General features: G+C 36.3%; 2 protein-coding genes across 2 annotated transcripts; one reads left to right on the top strand and one right to left on the bottom strand.

The window, feature by feature from the left end:
• Nucleotides 1–208: 208 nt before the first annotated feature.
• Nucleotides 209–11142, bottom strand: LOC144451831 (uncharacterized). Its single transcript, XM_078142734.1, has 4 exons — nt 11072–11142; nt 9149–9268; nt 8244–8301; nt 209–7671 (listed from the first exon to the last, which is right to left on the bottom strand). Exons 2-4 carry the CDS (start codon nt 9218–9220, stop codon nt 6098–6100), a joined length of 1704 nt encoding a protein of 567 aa, XP_077998860.1. The 5' UTR covers nt 9221–9268; nt 11072–11142; the 3' UTR covers nt 209–6097.
• A 215-nt stretch (nt 11143–11357) lies between these two features.
• Nucleotides 11358–17636, top strand: LOC144451832 (uncharacterized). Its single transcript, XM_078142735.1, has 7 exons — nt 11358–11413; nt 12433–12514; nt 13480–14290; nt 14911–15067; nt 15872–16005; nt 16703–16838; nt 17462–17636. Exons 2-7 carry the CDS (start codon nt 12458–12460, stop codon nt 17580–17582), a joined length of 1416 nt encoding a protein of 471 aa, XP_077998861.1. The 5' UTR covers nt 11358–11413; nt 12433–12457; the 3' UTR covers nt 17583–17636.
• The last annotated feature ends 1906 nt before the right edge of the window (nt 17637–19542 follow it).

Genomic DNA, 19542 nt, shown 5'->3' with positions numbered 1-19542 from the left:
CTGACACAAATAAGACTGCTCTCTGAATGGGAGAACCCGAGATTTAAACTCGAGGGGGGGGGGGGGGGGGGTAGAGGGAGACATAACAATGGTCAGTCTCGGTAAGGAAGCAAAGACTATAGATTTATATTATCATCACGGTAGGTTGACTTGAAAATAACTGACAAAAATCACAGTTTTTTTTTGGAAAAAGTTAGATTTCTGTACTCGTTACAATGACTAACACATGGATTAAATACATCACCAATACAGCCTTTGCAGGATGAGCATGCACTTTCGATTACACAAGAAAGCAAGTTCAGTGAGACTGGCAACAAGGTTAACACGATAAATATAGCGCACATTTAGTGTCTGCTCGGTATTTGGTTAATGGTGTAAACAGTAGCAGTAGACACATTACAATAGACACATGGTTGGCTTGACAGATTGTATCTGTTTATACATAAAATATCCAACTACATAGTGCCCACACAGTCCAGACAATGAAACACTTTCACATTCAGAGGTCAATCTCTGCTATGTTTATTGTGTTTATCTTAACATACAACCATGAGGCCAGTTTCACTGAACTTGATATCTCATCTCATCAAAAGTGCATGCTCATCCTGTGTCGGCTGTAATGAAATAAATTTAATTACAATAAGTGGTATTTACAGTATTGGTTTTTTGTCTTAAACAAGAAGTCCAGTCAGACTTAATTCTGTCTTTCGTACACTTGTATTGAGTTTTGCTATCGACTAACGTATGATTTGAGTGATAAAATAGCATCTTGGTAACTTATTGAATGTTGAAATCTTTGCAAAAAACCTGTTGTGACAGCACTTACATGTGTCCTACCATTTTGGGGTTGTCTTGCAAAGGTTTGTGGGAAAACTGTACAGGAAATGACATCATAGTTACCACAATCTCTGTCACGTTTGTGGTAACTATGATGCCATTTTGGGATCTCGCAAGGGTTTGTGGGAAAACCTTACAGGAAATGACATCATGATTACCACAATCTCTGTTATGGATTCTAGTAACTATGATGCTATTTCCTGTTAGGTTTCCCAAAAACCTTTGCGAGAATTGCCAAAATAGCCGAACAAGATTTCAAAGTTCAATAAGTTACCGAAGTGTTATTTTACCACCCAAAATTATGTGCAAGTTGATAGCAATAATCAATACAAGTGTACTGAAAGCAGAAATAAATCTGACTGTACTTTTTCTTTAAAAGTGTTTGTACTTGTACACAAACGTCACTCTAAAGATACAACACAATTTTTGACACGAAAAGTTAGATACACTGAATAAAATACATATTAAAACCACTAAAAATATTTTGTTTCATAAACATACATACAACCCATAAAATACAAATAATTTGAACTATTTGAGTTAGTTGAATCTTTGAAATATAGAAAAAAAAAATTGTTTTTCTGTACTTTTTAAAAGTTAACTTTGTACTCAAAAACTACAGCAAGAACTTTGTGTAGTGTTAAAAGATTAGTTTAAGTTGGTCATAATGGATGTATGGTTATGACTGAAAGCTATATCACTAATTGTACTCAAATGAAGTATTGACAAGAAGTCTCGTAAAATTTGAGAAGTGAGAAAAAACAGTGATTGGTGAAGTGCTTGGTCTACACACATCAGTACATTCTACATAGCAAACCATACCCTGTTCTGATAATATACACATTTTGTATTCATAGATAAAGTCTGGACAAAACCGTTGGAACGAGCCAAACGAACCAAAGCCCAAGCAAATATCAGATTTTGATAGTATACATTATGTATTTGTGTAGGGAAATTCTAGACAAAATTTGATTGGTGCAAGTGGACATCAGATTACATTACATCGTTGTAAGTTTTGCAAGTTCACATTTTGTATTCGTAGCGAATATCTTGACAAGATCAGATTGGCAAAAGTGGACATTAGATTACATTACACTGTTGCCAGTTTTGATAGTTCACATTTTTGTATTCATACAGAAAACTTGAAAATGCTGATTGACCAAAATGAACATTACATTTTGACAATACATCTTTTGTATTCGTAGGGAAAATTTGATTGACTGAAGTGAACATTAGTTTACATTGTTGTCTGTATTGATAGTACGTATTTTAGATTCGTAAGTGTAAAATGTGACAAAATATGATTGGTCGAAGTGAACATTACATTATGTTTCATCACAGTCAGTGTGTCCTCTATGCCAATTTGATGCACACAGTTCCTAGTGATGCACCAAAATTTGGTGTTCCCCTATCTCTTACTATGTGGTGACCAGTGTGCCCTCTAAGCCAATTTGCCTCACCACTGATGCACATGCAGGTTTCTAGTGATGTACCAAAATTTGGTGTTTACTATGTGGTGACTCACAAGAAATCCCAGTTTTTCTTATTTTTACTCACAACAACAAAATTTGGCAATCATTAGAGGGCACACTAAATTCAGAGTCCATTTGTGATAATACAGACATTTCATATTCATATGAAAACTAATAATCATATATGCAAGTCAACATAATTTGAATGAAAAAATGCAATTCTTGGTACCAGCAATAGCACTTTACCTCATACTAGAGGGTCAAAATAGAACAAGACTGTCGCCTTATTCTCATACATGTCTATAGTATACAGTTATGCATGTGCAGCATATGGAGCGAAGTTATACAGTGGAGACAGTGATCAAATCAAAACTAAAATGCACCTCGGAAACCAATGCTCTCAAAATTAATGTTCTTAAAATAACACCAAACTTTGCCAGAAGAAAGCTTGATCTTATTCCTTTTGAAATAATAGAAGAATTTGGGGTTCATCTTGTTTTCATGAATATAGACCGTCTTTATTTTCCCCAAAGAGTATACATTATATTCGGCGGCCATATTGGATTCTAAAATAGGTTTGTTATGACCTCTATCTCCAAACATTACATGGTCACCCCTGATTTTTTTTCTTGATTTGAACTGAGAATGGGATCGAGTTTCCTTGAATAGAGTAATTGCAAAGGTTTCAGACTTTCATTTCTGAGGCGCACACTGCCATAAAATATCTAGTAGAATTTACAAGTTGATTAACCAGTGATGCATTTTACAAAGAATCTGTAAGTAATATGTACTATAAAATTGTTTACATGTGCTTGCTGGACAGACTGTCACATACATATCTAAAAATTTGGCACAACAATTGTATTAGCCTCCTACAATAATAATGGTTCCTTCTTGGAATAACAAAGACTATTTTCCAAAATACTATCCCCACTTCAGCTTGTGAAAACATGAGATGAAAGTTCCTATAATAATGTATTTGTATACTATGGAAAGGACTGAATTTTTAATATCATAACTAGGCAAAGCCCATAAGCTCGTGCAGGCTAGATTCATTTGTGACTGGCTGCCTGGGCTGCCTGACAATGATATTGTAGATAGCGCCCTCCGCGTGGAGAATGCACATAGTATATGGAACACACATGCGTAGTCATTGCGCCGCAATGCATCCTTGGATAAAACCACCCCCAAACAATCGCATAGTATATAGGACGCGCATGCGTACTAGTCATTGAGCTGCTATGCGACTGCGTTGCAGCCACTGCATGAGTTACAATTTCTTTTTACAGTAGGAATAGGTTTGAAATCATCTGTAATATTTTGCACTTGAGTCAGTCGGCATTTTGAAAAAATATCTTGGAGTCATGATGGTTGAATGGTTAGAGTGCCTGCCTTGGAATCAGCAGATCACAGGTTTAAGCCTTGCTATTGCATTGCCATTCTGAATGGCTAACGTCTTTGGGCAAGATTTGAACCATGACTTTGCCTCAGTCAACCCAGCTGTATAATTGGGGACCTGGCAGGATAGAGGTTGCTATATGAATGCTTTAATCCTATGCTGAGGCTACAATGGATCAGTTGCACCCAAGCAAGATGAGGAAGTATAAATAGCTGTTGTGTTACTATAGATCTACGCCAAGGTTAATAATTGTAAAGTGCTTTGAGCTGAGTGGGAAATCACTCTATGAAAACGAACATCATTATATAATTATTAACCCTACAAAACTTTTGCAAAATATAACTGTTTATGCTTATGTGCTAAGAATTGTATTGTTTTAACCCTACATTGTGCTTCCTGTGGGTTCAAACAATAACAGGCTTTGATATCGATAATCAAATATTACATTATATTGCTTGTCAAAGATTGTCACTTTGTTTGAAATTTGCTCAGTTTTTGATTGGTGTACTTTGCCTCTTAATTTTTACACATTTCATTAATTTTAGAGAAACAGGTACATCACTTTATATAATCAATGAGTTGAAGAACTGAAAATTTTGATAAATAAAAAAACCATGGCATAGTTTTGTACTTTGTTCATCACTTCTTGTGGTAGAGTTTAACTCTAGCTTTCGACATGATATGTATATAAGCCCTACAGGATTACATCAACAAGGTTTGTACCTTGATATAAAGAACAAAACTAATTACATATTTTTCAATTTTCCTTAAGGAACTAAGGCTGATATCTACTAATTTTTGTATTTCAGTACAGACAATACGTAAGTATACACTGTGAGAGAAATAGTCAGATGGTTACAGTCTTGAATAACATAAAGCGTAGCAGTTGCACATTTCAGGCACATGGTCCAATTGAATAGCGCCTCTAGTGGCCAAACTATAGAATCTTTTGTCTTTCCAATAAATAGAATGAAACTTCTGATTTTTCCTATACATACAAGACGCTATGGGAAGGGTCACACTGGTATGGTCGCCTTGGTAACGTAGGTATATATAAAACCTAGTATTAACAATCTGAATAACAAATACTACTAATATTGTGACATGAAATTGCAAATTGATGAGTTTTCATACCAGGTAATATTTAATTTTGTGAAATGGAACTCTTAGTCCCTAGTAAAATACTTTTGTACTCTAGATAGCCTTAAAGGCTGCGGACCAACAGTTACAAAAACAACGCTGGATTACTGTGTCATTCTACTAGTAATCACAAACTTTTATCGTTCTCTAAACGTTTAAACTGGTCATGATCATAATATAGGTGATTTACAACCCAAGAACAGCATCCTGGAGCATCAAAGTATATTTGAGTTACTACTAAGTACTATGGAAATCAAGCTATAGGCAAATTATGATAGATCCAAACTAAAACTATACTGTTTTTGCATGTGGTAGAGTACACAAGTGGGTGATAGTTGTGCCTTGGTTATGTAGATATAATAGGCCATTGCAGATTGCAAACAGGAAGTTGACAATACAGCGCCCTCGCTCAAATTGGGGTATCGTCACCTCATAGTACCGTTTCATAAGAGTTTTGTCCCTTGGTATTCTGTAGAAGAGTAAATCACAGATGTTTTTCGTATTGTTCAGACATCGTGGAAAGCAGCAGTGCTCTATGATTAACTGAATAACCTATACCATGTATACCCCCAAGGTACACACAGACAGGAAGTAGAGCTCCACCATGGCAAATTTTGGAAAGGCATATTGCCTTGTAATGAAGATAGAGAACACTGAATGAGTTTAAATGGGCTCCACTTGTTATCAGGGATGCCACCCCACTGTGAGCGTAATGACATCAATATTCATACATCGCTTACATGTTGCAGCAATAATTTTGGGTCTATTGTAACCAATAGCTCAACTTCTCTAGCAGTATTTACAAACATGACACAACCACAGGTTATTTTCATGGTACTAATCATAAGATAGTGTACACACTAAATGAGATTAAATATGCTGCCACTTGAGGTAAACTTGCTATCAGAGAAACCACCCTACTGTGAGTGTAATTATATCAAAGTCCATTGATAAGTTTGAGTTGATTTTAGTTAGCTGATACTGTGGTTTCCATAGCAGTATATCAACAATGGTTTTAGTTTGTGTCTATCTTTGTTTGCCTATAGCTTGATTTCCATAGTAGTATATCAACAATAGTTTTAGTCTGTGTCTATCTTAGTTTGTCTATAGCTTGATTTCCATATTAGTATATCAACAATAGTTTTAGTCTGTGTCTATCTTAGGTTGTCGACACTTTGTTTTCCATAGTAGTATTGATCCACTGGTTATTTTAACCATGATAAACAAATTACCATGAGCACAATGATGGCTATAACATAACAACAGAACCCCCACCTGTTGACGTGAAAGCTGACGTTCTGGGTATACTCATCGACGAATTAATATTGATTGTGCTGCTTGGTATATTGGCACCACTGCCTGCACTTGTGACAACATGCCCACTTTCTATACTATTGCCTTCTGTCCTTGCTGCACTGTTTATTGTTGTACTCTTGCAGTCAAAGTGACTCATTGATAACAGAGGCAGGTCGATGCCTCGCGACACAGGGGGAGACATATGTCGTGGCAACATCATTGGAACAACAGCCCGGGGATCACTGCCGCTACTGTGTAGTCCAACTGTGGAAGTGGTACTTACTCCAGGAACGGGAATTCCAGGACGCGACATTGGCATCAAACCAAGCGCTGACCTCATGTCTGGCAACTGTGGCATCATTGGAACATTGAGAATGGGATGTTTGGATGATTTGGAGGTTGAAAATGATAAGTTGCTGGCCATACTTAAAGAGAAGCCATGAGAAATAGGTATGTCTATGCTGTTGGGACTTTCAGAATTGTCCGACTTGGAGTTCGCATTAGGTGAATGGGAATTATTAGTTCTTCGGCCACCACCTGAATGCCTTTTTTGAATATGTCTCTCAAGGTATGCTTGCTGTGAAAATTTCTTCCCGCACACATTACATGGAAACTCTCTTGCATACTGCGGTTCTGTTGGATGCTTCAACATATGCTTCATCAAGTACGACTCTTGCGTGTATGCTTTCCCACAGATCCTACAGGAGAATTTCTTTTCGTGTCTTGTGTTTGCGTGCGACGGCACGTGTGATTGGAGGCTGGCCAGATCGGCGTAAACGCGGTAGCAGTGTGGACACTTGAATGGCTTGTCTTTGTTGTGTCTGCGTGAGTGTTGTTGAAGATTTGCGAGTTGTGAGAATGCTTTACCGCACCCTGGTATGTGGCATTGGTATGGTTTTTCACCAGTATGTGTCCGTGTGTGCTGCTGTAAGTGTGAGAGCTGTTTAAAACCCTTGCCACATCGTGCGCAGTGATACGGTTTTTCACCTGTGTGGACGCGAGAATGTTGTGATAGGTAGGAAGAATTTGCAAATGTCTTGTCACAGTGCGTACACTTGTACGGTTTGTTTTCAACGTGAGACCGAGCATGTCGTTGCATGTCTGCCTTGGTGTAGTAAACATGTGGACATAACTGGCACTTGTACTCTCTGTTCATTGGCACTTCCTGGACATGACCGGGAAAAACCGGCTGTGGTACGAGAATCACTCGTGTGTTCTTTGGACGACCTCGCTGGCGTTTTGGAATTTCTCCCGGAGATGACGGTTTCTGTCTCATGTGAGGGATTTCACCTGGTGAACCAGGTGATGGTGAAGAGTCCGACTGGTTTCCATGGAAATTTGAATTTCTGGCAAACGATGACCCTTCCTGGTTTGGTGATTGACCAAGATGATGTGAAACTTGTGAATTGAGAGTAGACACAAGGTTACCATGGTTACTGGAATGCCCATGATGACATTCATTCATTTCATGGTTAATCTGGGCAATGGCACTGGGAAACATTTGGTGACATTTTGAACAGGAAAAACCTGGTAAAAAAAAAGGAAAATTTAGTTCATAGTGAATTAACATAGCAGTTCACAATCTTTTTAATCTGCCTGTCAACAACACTCAAAAGTCACATGCAAGTTTGATGCTATTTGACTACCTGGCAAATAATTTTCTATGTCAGTCAGGCAATGTGAAGTTATTACAAGGTTGCCCCTGATTGGACACTTTATAACTCATTAACAATACAGCCAATAGGTGTGCTTGTTTCCTTTGTTATCTACCCAATCAGAATGCACCTTATAAAGTGGGTACCATTATCTGGTCTGGAATATGAAGCTCAACCTTCCAAAGGTTTGATTCACTTACTCATATGGAATACTTCTAAAATTTCTACCAAAAAAAATGATTTTTTCCCCCTAGAAATTTCAAAAAAAATAATTGCTCTTGTTCCTTTAAGTCCATTAATACTTTTGATCACAAAAATAACGATATGACTCCTGTACTTGTCAAGTTGATATGATTCTATCAAAAGTGTTGAGTATTGTGACCATTGCCTGTATCTATGTTTCCACTTGATATTAGTTGATAAGACATGTCAATGCAGACTTACCATTTCCAATGAGTTTCCGTTGGTCTCCAGGTGAATTCCTACCACCAAGCCCTGAATTCTATACAAACACATAAATAAGTAAAATGTGAATGATCTGATCAAATAATTTTATCATAGCAACCATTTTTATGGTGTACACAATTTCACTTCAAGGAAATTTGCATTGACTTTGTTATATTAGCATGTAGATAATCAAGACTGTGGAAGACCATTTTCAGAAATGATATCATGATTGTACGAGTCAAATGTGCCAAATGACAATGGAGATCACTACGGGTAAATGCAGGTCAGCCTAGGTTAAAGTGGCCATATGGATGAGGATTGAGATATTTATTTTGGTTTTTCATTTATAAAACAATTTTATCATGGTGTCCTACTTGAAAAATCACTATGAAACAACATAGACCAAGTCTGTGTTTGTAACTCAATACATTGCAAAAAGCTAAAATATATGTAAAAAAAAAAGTTTGTTATTGTACGTACAATAAGAACGATTTTACACATTTATCTTTGCTTTTGCAATTTATTGAGTTACAAACAAGGACTTGGCACACATGTTGTATCACATTGATTTTTCAAGTAGGAAGCCATGATAAAATTGTTTTATAAATTAAAAACCAAAATAAATACCCCAATCCTCATCCATATGGCCACTTTAATGTCAGTCACAATAGGTCAACATACGTCACCAAACGTCAATGTAGACGACTGACAGTCACCACAGGTCACCATAAGTCAATCTCGGTCATCATGGGTCAATGTAGGTCACCAAAGGTCAACGTGCATCACCACAGGTTAATGTAGATCACAACAGAACGATGAGATCAAAATGGGCAAATACAGGTCAATGGCAGTCACCATGGGTCAATGAAGGTCATTTATTTTAGAATCAAAAGTACCAATACCTGTAGAGGTTCAGGCTGCCATCCAAACATAGGTCCATTGTTTGCATGATCAACAACTACAGACTGTGCCATGGCTCCTGATTCATTGAGATATCAACACTGCTATCACCTACAGGGACACTGCAAAGAACAGTCAAAAATAAAGTAAGCAAGTCTTGTACTTTAGTCTGTATAATATGCCTTGTGGGGGCACCCCCTGAATTGGCCAACCCCAGTGGAAAGAAAAGATTGTTGCCAGTGTTGGGGGGCAAAACAACATGACAAACAGTTTCCACATCAGACAACCAACACAATTACAACCGTCTTGGTTGGCTGAGTCTATGTACTGCAGCTGCATTCATAGACTGTAATGATGTCATCGCTTCGGGTTTATCAGCCTACCTTAACGGTTGGGGAAAATGGTGATTAGACCGTGCCCAATGCCACAGTGGCTGATCTGTCAGTCTAAGAGGGGATGTAGAAGTAGTCAAGTTGATATGTTGATTGTCAGTTAGACAATAAACAATTGCAACCATTAAAATCATCAAGTCCATGTGCAATGTTTTCATGAGAAGCCTGTTTTTACTGCACTGTGAAAGAATAGCAATGCTTATCAGTGTTCAATGTGATTGGGCAAAGGATCCTGCTGTGTTTATTGTGTCTCTGTTATTGTTAGTGTGATGTTGGAATTGTCTATCACTGTGTCAAAAACGTAATGCCTGATTACTGAAACACCAAGCCTACGTACATCATTTTAGCTGTAATGTCCCATGTGTGAAGCACCACGCCAACATCATTTCTACCATAATTTGTATCAAAATGAATATCAACACACTGTTTATCTACTGAAGTTGTGTTTTGGATTTTAATTTAGATTGGTTGATTTTCAAATTTATTTTTGTTCTATAAAAAGTTGGGGTTAGTAAAATAAATGACCCATAATTAGTGGATGACATAATTGTAGCATTAGTTTTTCATTTTAATTTTTTATCACTTTTCATAATAATGAGTGGAAACTTCAGAATGATGCATAGCTTAAAACAAAAAACAAAACCTCTCATCAAAAACTAATGCTGCACTTATTACATTGACTTGATGACCTGGTGTGTTTTATCAAATTGTTCTTTTCAACAAGTCATTGTGTTAGGAATTGATAGTCAGGTTTTGAATCATAGATTCGACTAACTTATAACTACACATTGCTCTTAGTCTCACTACTTTAAAACAATTTGGCTCGGCTTTTGTTGAGAAAAAAGACAGAAAATATACATCTACATTCGTTGAAGCATTTTAGTAACACAGCCGAAAGACCTAGTTCTCTGAATCACCTAGACAATAATGACTTGAGCGGGTGCGGGTAAGTAAGGGTAGGGGCAAGGGCGACATGCGACAACGACAATGCCCCTGGCACCAGACAGATAAATATTAAAGGTAAAACTTGCCACTATGCATACATCAATAGTCTGACATTTTCAGAATATAGAAGACTGTATAATTTTCTGAATAGCCGTACAAAAGACCGCGTCGACATATCTTCAAATCCCGGGGAAAATTATAAAAAACACATAATAAACATATAACGGTGAACAGTTACTTCACTGACCAGTTATGTTATGGTGTAATCTTATTTCCTCGTTTATCAATAAATTTTACAGAAAATATTCTGACGTTATTAAATAATGTGAATCGTATATGCGATATTATTGGTCGGGAACACCTTAATTCATGATTTTATTATAAAATCCTCTAGTTCTGGAGTCGTTGTTGTTGTCGATGTCGACTACAGACTAGACACCGAGGTAGACAGAACTGCATATATCATGTTGTGTACCTGTTAATTGCCAATTCCCGCCCACATAGCATTACAACCAACGTGAATTTTGCATTCCTCGGTTCACTGTACCAGCTTAATTATTATAATGATACTTTCGTTACGATACGTACCTAAATACAGGTGATAGACGGGTGTGTTAGCTTCAATGAAAATCCTCCATCGATCAGCCATATTAGACAACTTTACCCAGAATGCTTCGCAAAACAAAGATGATTATGAATATGAATGGAAAATGAATAAGTGGTCACCAAATATCATTGCAATGTGGTATTAACATATTTAAATGTCCGATTATATCAAAAGACACCAAAATATTCTTAAATGCAATCAGACAAAAGAAATTTTCAATTTTATTTCATTTAAACGAGGAAAGAAATTCTCACAAACAAACGGATAGCATTTCCGTGTCAAAGGTTATTTTAAAGTGCACTCGGAGGCAATCAACACGTGCGGTAGGTTCACTTCTCTTATTCCTGTTTTCACGGTTCCTTATTGTACGAAACATGACAATTACTGAGTAAGATAGGGAACATAAGGTTTGTATCGCGTGTACATGCACCATACTTTGTATAGTCTTTCAAATCGACAGATTATCATATAAGTCATGTAGTAACCAAATCACATTCTATTCCACACCATTCACACACACACACACACACACTAGTCACTAGTACAGTGTACTCTATACAGGCATAAGTAGTCTCGATTCTGCCTTGTTGGGAAGAAAGACAACAGTCAGAATCGAGTCCCGACGCATTACTCCGTCTGCAAGCTGTACTACTGTACTTCAAAACATGTACATTGTTTGTGGGTATGTTTGATGACTGAAACCCTTCTTGAATGTAACATAAGTGAACACTGATGCCTCCATCTTAGTGCCAGTGCTCATATATATATATATATATATATATATATATATATATATATATATATATATATATATATATATATATATATATATATATATATATATATATATATATATATATATATATATATATATATATATATATATATATATATATATATATATATATATATATATATATATATATATATAGGAAGTCAGTGGTAAGATTTGTCCGTAGTACAGTGCTCGAGAGCGGAGTATATGTTGAGGGTAGAAGAAAATCAAGTCGGGTCTCTTCAAGCCTGTTTCGTGAGTAAATCACTCGTCAGGAGATGTTGATGTACATCTTCTACCCTCAACATATATATATATATATATATATATATATATATATATATATATATATATATATATATATATATATATATATATATATATATATATATATATATATATATATATATATATATATATATATATATATATATATATATGTACAACTTTATAATGAGGTTCTATATGTAAATTATATGATATATATATTATCTTTTTTACACACACACACATGGATTATTATATCTTAATATGTTGTTTAATTATATGTTGCAATATTTGTTACAGCTCACAAGTTAAACTGAAAACAACCATGTTTAGTGGTAAAGGAAGCAAAACTCCACGTAGTGGCAAAAAGAGAAACTTAAAGGTAACATTGAATAGATAGTCTCAAATTTTGTATTTTGCATTTATCTGTAAAGTCAGTAATGTTTTAATTATGCGTGTACAAGATATTGAACAATGCTTAAATGTAAGATTTCCCCTACAGAACAAGTTTGGAGAGAATCTAGTAAAATAAATACAATATACAACTGCTGACATCAGACCGTGGACAAACACAATCTGTTACAAAAAGGGAAAGTAAACAACTGAATTGGACACTTAACACAACATGTTAGTGCAGCAGAGACTTATATTAAACACCATGATTTGATAAGAACAGTTTTATGGCCTCTTTATGTGTACATGAAATGCTAGGGAACTGGAGATTTGTTTGTGAAGGTGAACTATTATGTAAAGTGGCCATAAAACTGTTCTTATCAAATGATGGAATATAACACAAGTCTCTGCTTTTCCAACATGCTGTGCCAAGTGTTATTAATCCAATTCAGTTGTTTACTTCCCCTGTTTGTAACAGGTTCCTTTCATCCAAAGTCTGATGTCTGCAGTTGTAACTATTGGTAATAAGTTCTGAATGGCTGATAGAATGATTTGAAAAGTCAGGATTGAACAGCTTAACCCCAACTTTTTTTTGTGAAGACACAGTGGCCAGAAATTTCCATCCCAAAACAGAAGATTTTGGTGTATGGGGAGTTCATCAGAAAGTGACTTGCTTTTGTACATCATTGTCAGTGTGCCCTCTAATGATAGCCAAATTTTGTTGTTTTTAGTCAAAATGAGAAAAACTGGGATTTCTTGTGAGTCACCACATAGTAAGAGATAGGGGAACACCAAATTTGGTGCGTCACTAGAAATTGCGTGTCAGTGGCATGTCAAATTGGCTTAGAGGGCACACTGATCATTATGTAGATACTATTAATAGCTACCTTTCCTTTCAGAACCATATTAACTTTTTAACAATATTAAACCAAAATAAATTTTTGGAATTTCCAGATAACAGATGAAGGAACACCTGTTCTGAAGACACCAAAGGTTGCAACACCTGCTACTGAAAAGAAAACGACAGAAAGTAAAAGTGTGAGTGCAAAGAAGAGGAAAAGTTTGAAAACACCAACTAAGGCAGTGGTACTTGACAAAGAGGTGTCATCTAGTGTCAAGAAAACCTCAAAAAATGAGACTCGCACTCCAAAGCTGAAGAAAGATCGTAGTGTTGGCAAAGAAAAGAAGACCCCAAAATCAGGCAAAAAGAGGAAAATTGAAGATAAAGTTGAGCAAGAGGACGCAGAACTTGATGACCAATCAGGAGACGATGATGATTCCTTTGTTATTACTTTCCCCAAAATAGATACCTCAACTCCAAAAGTTACATCTTTAGACACAACAATTGAAGATGAAGAAACTGAGAAAGAGACAGTTTCCGTGGAAACAGATACCAAGAAGAAAGAAACGCAAACTCCAAAAGGTTCTAAAAAGACACAGGAAGCTAGAAAGAAGACACCGAAGAGAGAAATAAAATCAGTTGAGTCGTCGGAAGAAACGCCCAAAATTACAGGAAAGAAAGAGGCGAAAGGAACACCTTCACTTAATTTGAGTAAAACGTCAAAAGTTACGGTTGAAGAAGGATCACTAGAAATGACAGACAGTACAAAAATAAAACCTGAAAGGAAAGCAGTTCAATCTGTTAATTTGGAAAGTAATAAAGAAATTGTACCAGAGAAAGAGAATGAACAACCAGCTGAGACAAGCAAACGATCAGCATCAGAGAGTGGGGAAGAGGACAAGGGAATAAAGAAAATGAAATTAGGTAGGTTCCAAGATGATTGTATTCAGCGGCACATAATTTGTCACTGTCACACAGTTGAAGTTTCCTTCACTCCACAAAATGATGATATAAGCCCGATTAACCAAACACATTGATCATTAGATACTAAAACCTTGCAGGAAATGACATCATAGTTATTAGTTAGTGCTATATTTGTCAAGAGAAAGAGACTGCAGTAACTGTTATGTCATGTTAGTACGGTTTCCCACAAACCTTCACAGGAAATGACATCATAGTTATTAGTTAGTGCTATCTTTGTCAAGAGAAAGAGACTGCAGTAACTGTTATGTCATGTTAGTACGGTTTCCCACAAACCTTTACAGGAAATGACATCATAGTTATTAGTTAGTGCTATCTTTGTCAAGAGAAAGAGACTGCAGTAACTGTTATGTCATGTTAGTACGGTTTCCCACAAACCTTTACAGGAAATGACATCATAGTTATTAGTTAGTGCTATCTTTGTCAAGAGAAAGAGACTGCAGTCACATGTCAAGTGTAGTAGGGCTTCTACCCATTTACCCCCCCCCCCCCCCCCCCCCCACCATTTATAGAAGAGCAAGAAATAACCTGTTAAAATTATTGTTATTCTCATTTCTTGACAGATAAATATCCTGTCCATTGTGGAAATTTACCCAATGGTGTTAACAGGGAAACGCTCTACTTCTTCCTTGGGGAATGTGACTTGTTTCCCAAAATTGAATTCAGGGATGCTACTAAAATGGTCCGGCATGGGAGACACAAGAAGACAAAGTTGGTCAAGTATGTCGATCATACTTATTTAATATGACTTTTATTAATCATCATTCCGGTTTCAAAATATATCGATAGAATATGACAGAACCCCATGACACGAGAGTGCAAGTGTGGCGTACTTGGGTTATATGCATGAGTGCTTGCAGTGTTCTCTGCGCCCATACTTTCATGAGCGTAACGAGTGCAAGTGCAACAGAAGATACTACAAGTAACGAGTGCAAATACCCCTGAGAACTCCACACTGGAACTCATGTGGCATGGCGTTCTGTTATTACTACATATGTTTATCTGAAACGGTAAGTTTCCATAAAAATCGCACAGCAAAATCACAAGGTTTTGTGCTACCCTCAACTTCGTTCATATAATTTTAGTTTCAGACTGGAGAGGTGGAGTTTGGTTAATGAGTAATTGTCTAAAGAGACTAACCAATTACAACTGCCTGTCAATTTGTGATGGATTACTACTGACATGTGTCGTTTACCCTTTGCACAGCAGGGGTAGCACAGATTTATGTGCTAGAATAAGGACTTTCCCTATACTTGAGTGTGGATGATGGTAGTGATTGTAATGCATAGTATAGGAACTAGACTAGGGAAATATCATTCGTGAATATTTTCAAGAGAGTTCATTACAACTTTGATTCATTGAGTAAGATAATGTAGTGTATCAAACTGACAGATTTTATGCTCTCCAGAGACTTGAGGAAGGCTTAAAGAGCTGTTTTGCAATTTTAGGTCCGTGCCAGATGTAATATTTATAAAATGCTTTGAACCACTATTGTGATGTTACTATTATTATTTGAATATTAAGGTATGCAGTGTTGACCTTTGACACCGAAGAAGATGCCAACGCAGCTGTAGAGTTGAATGGAATGGGTATGCCGTCACCAATGAATGGGAAAGAAAGTAACTTAATGATATATCACATGATAGAGAGAACAAACGGTGAGGAAAATACCCACAATGCGTTGCACGGAGGTGGAAAATTATTTCTGTTTTTCTAAACATGTAACAATGGCATCAATATATGGGGTACACTAGCTGACTGAGCAAAGCATATAAATGTCTGTGACGATGACCTCATATTGTGAGTAGGGCGCCCTCAATGTATTTTTGATAAATTCTTTTGTTGTGACCCGTAACCAAAGCAGTCTATTCTCAGAAACACACCAGATGCCAACAAATGTTCAACTTGCCCAAATCAGTGTGTGGACTTTCTCCCTAGTGATGTGCCAAAGTGTAGGGTGCCCCCGTCATTTTAGTAAATTATTCTTTTGTTTTTACTGGCTAGTACCTTTGCCTTAGGGAGGATCGCACAATGTGTCACTAGTTCAACTTCATGTGTAGGGGGAGGGGGGGGAGTCTGGCGTCAATGCAATTGATGAACTTCATTTTCGCACTTCTAACCCAATTTTACACGAAAATTTTCACTCCTTCAATGATAACAGTGTGTGTTTGACCTAAACGATTGGTGTTTGTTTGTTGAGCTTGTGTGAATGTCCCTTATGATGTGCGAAAGTGTAGGGCGCCCTCAGTAGATTTGTTATTAAATCTTTTGTTTTTTTTACTGCCTCCCTCTTTTGCATCAAGGAATTGCTGACTTGCAAACTGTAACTGTTGATTGTAAAAATATCTTTTTCAGATTCTGGTAAATTGTACATGGGTAACCTAAGCCTTAGTACACAAGAAAAGGACCTGCTAGAGTTATTCGATGGTCAAGATCTTGAGCCAGACAGAGTCATCATCGTCAGAAGACAGACTTCAAAGAAAAGTAAAGGGTAAGTAAACAAAGAGTGACACATGAGGGACTGATTTGTTATCTTTTGATTGATTTTATTTACTGTTTACACAAGGTCATCAAGCTTGTGTACACAGTACCATCTGTAATGATAACAATAGGGTTGTCGGTGGCCGAGTGGGTTAACCACTTGCCTCTTACCACTGCAGCCGGGGTTTGAACCCATTCAGTATGTGATTAAATTCTACTCTACCGAACATCGCAGGTTTTCCCCGGGTACTCTGGTTTCCTCGTGCATTAACACTGAACCCATGAGGGATGGCCCTCACTGGATTTCTTTGGAGACAAGTGTTCATATGCTTAAAGAACTATCCAGTATAAATAAAGATTATTTATGTTTAATATCAGCGATGTAGATAACGTTTTGAATAGATAATCACATAATTGTCAAATATTTTCATAATAATTATGAAGTCATTTCACATTTTACACTTTGGTTAAAAAATATTTTTTTCTGAGTAGAATGTTTCATTTTGAACAATGAAACCAGAGTCAGAGTCCTAGATATTAATTCTCAAATGTTCAATTTGTGTATTATAACGTATGTATTTTCACCAAACAACTTCAATTCATCAGAAGACTCTTCTTTCTTTTTTTTTGCAGGTATGGCTTTGTGTGGTTTGAGGACAAAAGTATGGCAGACCGCGCATTGAAACTCAATGGTACAGTCATCAAGAAAAAACCTATAACAGTTAGAATATCCAAAAATAAAGATGAAAATTAAAGACAAATTAATATACTTTTTATTAACCTTGTGAAAAGGAAATATCTGTTAATTTTACCCTGAATGAATAAATATGAATATTTCATAACTGAGATGATATGCCTTCTGACTGTTATTAAAATTCAAATCATAAAACCTGAAAGAACACATTGTCTAGCTCAACAAACATCTTACTAACATTGCTACATTTTATCGTCTGCTCAACAAAAATCTTACTAACATTGTTACATTTTATCGTCTGCTCAACAAAAATCTTACTAACATTGCTACATTTTATCATCTGCTCAACAAAAATCTTACTAACATTGCTACATTTTATCATCTGGCTAGACAAAAATCTTACTAGCATTGCTACATTTTATCGTCTGCTCAAAAATCTTACTAACATTGCTACATTTTATCGTCTGCTTAACAAACATCTTACTGACAGTGCTACATTTTATCGTCTGCTCAACAAAAATCTTACTAACATTGCTACATTTTATCGTCTGCTCAACAAACATCTTACTAACATTGCTACATTTTATCATCTGGCTCAACAAAATACTGTTATTGCTATAATTTATGATTGGGCTTACCAAATATCTCTGTTGGTAAGATTTTTGTTGAGCCAGACAACATTTTTTTTTTTTTTTTGTGATTTTAATTGTATTTATGACTCTGGTAATTGAGGCTTTGATTTACTAAGATAGACACAATCTAAAGATATTGTTCGATGTTGTAGATTACACAAATGGGTGATAGCAGTATTTATGTTGTGTGATTCTAATCACCCTATGATCGAGACAGTGTAAACATTGGAAGTCCCAAAACAGTACACTGCAAGTTCATGGAAATGGATTTCATAGAGTCACCCTAATGAGAACATAATCAAACCATAGACAGTGTCTCCCCTCCACTGTCTATGATTAAACCAACATCCATTTAAATAGTGATTTGTATCAATATGCCACAATAGTTTTAGTTTGTGTCTATCTTAGTAAACCGAAGGAACAGCTACCAGAGTATAGGATTAGCGAAGATTGCTAAAATTGAGTGGTTGTCTAGATGAAGTTATGTTTTTTTGTTTGTTTGTTTGTTTGTTTGTTTGTGTGTTTGTTGATGTGTAGCATCTTGATACGGCAAGACCAGAGTGACTATAGAGTTTCATTTACACACCAGTGATTTTAATATCTCGCACATTTTTTTGTTACCGTTGGAATTACACAAACAAAATTATAGACACTGACAGCCATCCACCCACCCACCAATCCATCCATCTACCCATTCATCAATTCACCCATCTATTCACCCACCCACAAATCCATCCACCCACCTGTCCATCAATCTATCCATTCATCCATCCATTCACACACCCACCCATCCATCCATCCATCCACCCACCCATCAATCCATCTATTTATCTATCTATTGATCCATCTATCTGATACGGATCTTTATTTACCTGCAAATTCTAGTCAATACAACAACAAATCATGTGACCAATTCCCTTTGGAGACAAGTATGTACATTTCAAAATAGTAGAAAATAGTCTAGTCAGAACAGCTGTTCTCATAAAGGAAAAATGATAATATCGAGGAAAGGCTAAAAAAAACATTATAAAGTTTGGTATGTACAGGATACCTTTGGAGAAGAAAGTGTTAATACTTCTGGATGGGTTATCACGTATTTCAAAGTTCCGCACAACAAACTACTATACAGAACTATATATCTATCATTCCTCTTATCTTGTGAGTTCTTGTATATTGTTAATGCCGAAAGTCAGAGGACCTTTTCACCTATCTATCAAAGTTAAAACTGACATCTAATGTGCTGTTGCCATGACAACAATCTATATGTACATCTACTTTGATCACGGAGATAAATGGTTTGCTGGTCTCTTCTCACAAATTGAAAAGACTCGACCCATTATAAAATGGAATGAGCCAGACAATGCGTCGTCTGCTAAGTAAGGACATCA

This window comes from Glandiceps talaboti, chromosome 21 (genome assembly GCF_964340395.1).
Source record: "Glandiceps talaboti chromosome 21, keGlaTala1.1, whole genome shotgun sequence".
Taxonomy (NCBI): Eukaryota; Metazoa; Hemichordata; class Enteropneusta; family Spengelidae; genus Glandiceps; species Glandiceps talaboti.
Note: the sequence above shows the minus strand (reverse complement) of the source record. Positions and strands in the feature narration are given on the sequence as shown.

What these genes read in the sequence shown, in the direction of transcription:
- LOC144451831 (XM_078142734.1), bottom strand. Translation starts at nt 9,220, where the DNA reads ATGGCACAGTCTGTAGTTGTTGATCATGCAAACAATGGACCTATGTTT. An exon ending in GGCAGCCTGAACCTCTACAG is followed by an intron (nt 8,302 to 9,148) that starts GTATTGGTACTT and finishes GTGTTTGTATAG; the next exon opens with AATTCAGGGCTTGGTGGTAG. An exon ending in ACGGAAACTCATTGGAAATG is followed by an intron (nt 7,672 to 8,243) that starts GTAAGTCTGCAT and finishes TTTTTTTACCAG; the next exon opens with GTTTTTCCTGTTCAAAATGT.
- LOC144451832 (XM_078142735.1), top strand. Translation starts at nt 12,458, where the DNA reads ATGTTTAGTGGTAAAGGAAGCAAAACTCCACGTAGTGGCAAAAAGAGA. An exon ending in GCAAAAAGAGAAACTTAAAG is followed by an intron (nt 12,515 to 13,479) that starts GTAACATTGAAT and finishes TGGAATTTCCAG; the next exon opens with ATAACAGATGAAGGAACACC. An exon ending in CATGATAGAGAGAACAAACG is followed by an intron (nt 16,006 to 16,702) that starts GTGAGGAAAATA and finishes TATCTTTTTCAG; the next exon opens with ATTCTGGTAAATTGTACATG.